The sequence below is a fragment of the Bos javanicus genome, chromosome 10 (genome assembly GCF_032452875.1).
Source record: "Bos javanicus breed banteng chromosome 10, ARS-OSU_banteng_1.0, whole genome shotgun sequence".
Lineage (NCBI taxonomy): Eukaryota > Metazoa > Chordata > Mammalia > Artiodactyla > Bovidae > Bos > Bos javanicus.
Genome location: NC_083877.1, coordinates 22,599,038 through 22,602,418, shown reverse-complemented (window position 1 = coordinate 22,602,418; position 3,381 = coordinate 22,599,038). Strand labels below are relative to the sequence as shown.

The 3,381-nt window shown below is 40.5% G+C and overlaps 1 gene segment (V, D, J or C); it reads left to right on the top strand.

The window, feature by feature from the left end:
* Window positions 1-911: 911 nt before the first annotated feature.
* On the top strand, window positions 912-1,865 carry LOC133255875 (T cell receptor alpha variable 29/delta variable 5-like). The segment is given in 2 exon segments: window positions 912-1,183; window positions 1,349-1,865. Coding segments are annotated over 2 exon segments (483 nt in total).
* Window positions 1,866-3,381: the final 1,516 nt, after the last annotated feature.

The following is a 3,381-nucleotide window of genomic DNA, read 5'->3' as shown; positions in this document are numbered from 1 at the left end:
TGATTTAACAGACAGGGTAAATTTTATTGTGGTGGTTTGTGTTTTTAAGAGAGATGCCCAGAATTTACATCAGATTGAATTACCTTGTGGCATTTATTTAACCAGAACAAATACTGCACCTCTGAAGATCATGTAAAATGCAACTACTTTGAAGACAAAGATTTTAAACTACCATTGTTATATATTTGTAACCATTGTATTAGATAGACCATCATATGCTTTTTGTCCCCCAAGGCACCAAGTCTTCTTAGTATTTTAAATAAGATGCCTGTCTAAATATACCAATTGGCAAAGTGCCACTTGTTTGACCTAACATAATTCTCTACATTGGAGAAGGAAATGGCAACCCGCTCCAGTATTCTTGCCTGGAAAATCCCATGGACAGAGGAGCCTGGAAAGTTATAGTCCATGGGATCGAAAAGAGTTGGACACAACTGAGTGACTTCACTTTCTTTCACTAATTCTCTATATTCTCAGTTATTTTCTACTTGTTTTCTCCCTCTGTCTCTCTGTCTCTGTCTCTCTGTCTCTCTCTCTCTCTCTCTCTCTCTCTCTCTATATATATATATATATATATATATATATATATACCTCTTCCCTGGTGGCTCAGACAGAAAAAGCATCTGTCTACAATGTGGGAGACCAGGGTTTGATCCCTGGGTTGGGCAGATCCCCTGGAGAAGGAAATGACAATCCACTCCAGTACTCTTGCCTGGAAAATCCCATGGATGGAAAAGCCTGGTAGGCTATAAACCATGGGGTTGCAAAGAGTCGGACACGACTGAGTGATTTCACTTTCTTTCTTTCTATACATATATATGTATATATATATATATAATGTGATCTCCAAATACCTTTCTTTCTCTTACAAACTCTGATTTTAATGTTTTTTATAGGGAAGGGATTGCAAATTGATCTTTAAGAAACACAGAAATGCGTTTTTAGGAATTGTCTGCATGTGGGCGAAAGGGGGCAGTGCTGCCTTTCATAAACATAAGTAAATTTGGTTAAAAAAACGGCTGTTCACATGTGAAGGCTCTGTGGAAGGAAATAAATGAAGTGGAGGAAGTGGCAGTCAGATTTATGTTTGCTTGGGCAGGAAAGAGAACGACCTAAGTCTTTGCAGGAGAAATGAGTAAACTCCTAGGAACATCGTTGTTGATTCTGTGGCTTCAGTCTGACTGTGAGTTGTGGGCAGGAAGTTTAAATATAGTAGAAAAACTCCAAGAATAACACAAGGCTGGGAGATGAGATAATTGGGGATTTTTATTTCAATATGTCTTCTGGCTCATAATGGTTTTCTGTGGAAAGAATAAAATTTGAAATCTGTTACTCCATTTTCAAACAGGGGTGAAGAGTCAACAGAAGAATGGTGACCAGCAGAAGGTTAAGCAAAATCCTCCATCCCTGAGTGTGACAGAAGGAGAGATTTCTATTCTGAACTGTGACTATGATAACATTATGTTGAATTACTTCCATTGGTACAGAAACTACCCAGCGAAAAGTCCCACATTCCTGATATCAATAGGTTCCGTTTTGGAGAAAAATGAGGATGGAAGGTTCACAGTCTTTCACAACAGAAATGCCAAACACCTCTCTCTGCACATCTCCGCCTCCCAGCCTGGAGACTCAGCCCTGTACCTCTGTGCAGGCCATCACACGGTGCTCCCCAGGCACCTGCAGCCTGTACTCAAACGTGCTCTGGGGACTCAGACTCAGAGGCACACAGACTTGCTTCCCATTATACCTGGCAGTGTGAGAAGCTGTGCCTTAAAGTGAGTGAGGCAGCTGAGCTTCAAAGAGGACCAATAGGCGGCAAGTTCTACTAATGAGTTAAGAACATTCCATGGGCTCCAGGGTGTCCAGGAATCTAGCCATTTTCCTTTTTTACCTTCAGAGAGAGGCTGTGGGTCAGCTGAGCTCCAGTCACCAATGATGCTTTGTTCTGACTTGCTCCTGGAATGAGGTACCTTGTTACCCCTGTATTCCAGGGAAAAGTGTGTTCAGGATAGGGAACCAGGTCCCAGTGCAAGTTTCACCAGTGGATGCTGGTGTGCCTTTGAGTATCAGTAGCCATGTGCTTCAGTTTTGTATAAAATGGACAATATAATACATGATTATTGTTTCTGGGTAAGTGTGTGTGTTAATCACTCAATTGTGTCCGACTCTTTGCAACCCTGTGGACCATAGCCCGCCAGGCTCCTCTGTCTGTGGGATTCTCCAGGCAGGAATACTGGAGTGGATTTCATGCCCTCTTCCAGGGGATCTTCCCAACCCAGGGATCAAAACTGTGTTTCTAATATGTCTCCTGCATTGGCAGGTGGATTCTTTGCCACTATCACCACCTGGGAAGCCCTTAGGTAAATGAACCCTTCCATGTAAAGCATTTGAGAATTTGTATATTGTAAATCACATTTACTTACTCTGTTCTTCACTTATAAGTGCTTCTGGGCAATGCCTCAGCAAATAATTTGCTGTGTACTCTTTCCCTGAATGACATTCAATATTTGACACATTGTCCACAAGTAAATGTTGGTGTCCTGTGGATCATAATAGTAAATACAAGCATCTCATGAAGTTTGTCAGCTGCACAGACTTTATTATTGGTAGCCATTCTTACTCTCTGCTGAGATGAATATAGGGCATTGAGCATTTAGGATGCAGTTCAATGTTGAGCAGGAAGAACCAGGCCAAGGTCATTCTAGGAGGACCATATGATCCATATGAATTTAGAGGATGTGGAAAACATCCCAAAGGTTTAGTAAATCAGAGGTCTTCAGTTCGTTGTCAGTTAATCAAAACCACAAGTAGTTTACAACTTCAAACTTATTGATCTACATGGTGAAAGTTTACCTACATGAAAATCTCCTTTCCTACAATTGAGTAGTAATGAAATGAGTCTGTTAGCTAATAAAAGATATCTTGACATTTTATATTCTAACTTCCACTGTCCATTTGTACGACCTTTCACTACCATCCCATCAGTAGATTGGTAGTGAAACAATTTTAATACAAATTATTCTTTGATTTTTGAGTATATAACAAATGCATATGGTATAAAATTTTTTTTTTTTTTATAAAATTTTTTAATTATACAAAAGGGCATATACTGAATGTATCTATAGTGTATGAAAAAGGAAGCGAAAGTGTTAGTCACTCAGTCATATCTGACTCTTTTTGACCCCATGGACCACAGCCTGGGTTCGTGGGATTTCCCAGGCAAGAACACTGGAGTGGGTTGCCATTCCCTTCTTCAAGGGATCTTCCCAACCCAGGGATTGAATCCCGCATTGCCAGCAGATTCTTTACCACCTGAATCACCAGGGAAGCCCATCTATTGTGTGTACAGGAAAGTAACATTACTTCTTACATGCATTCCCA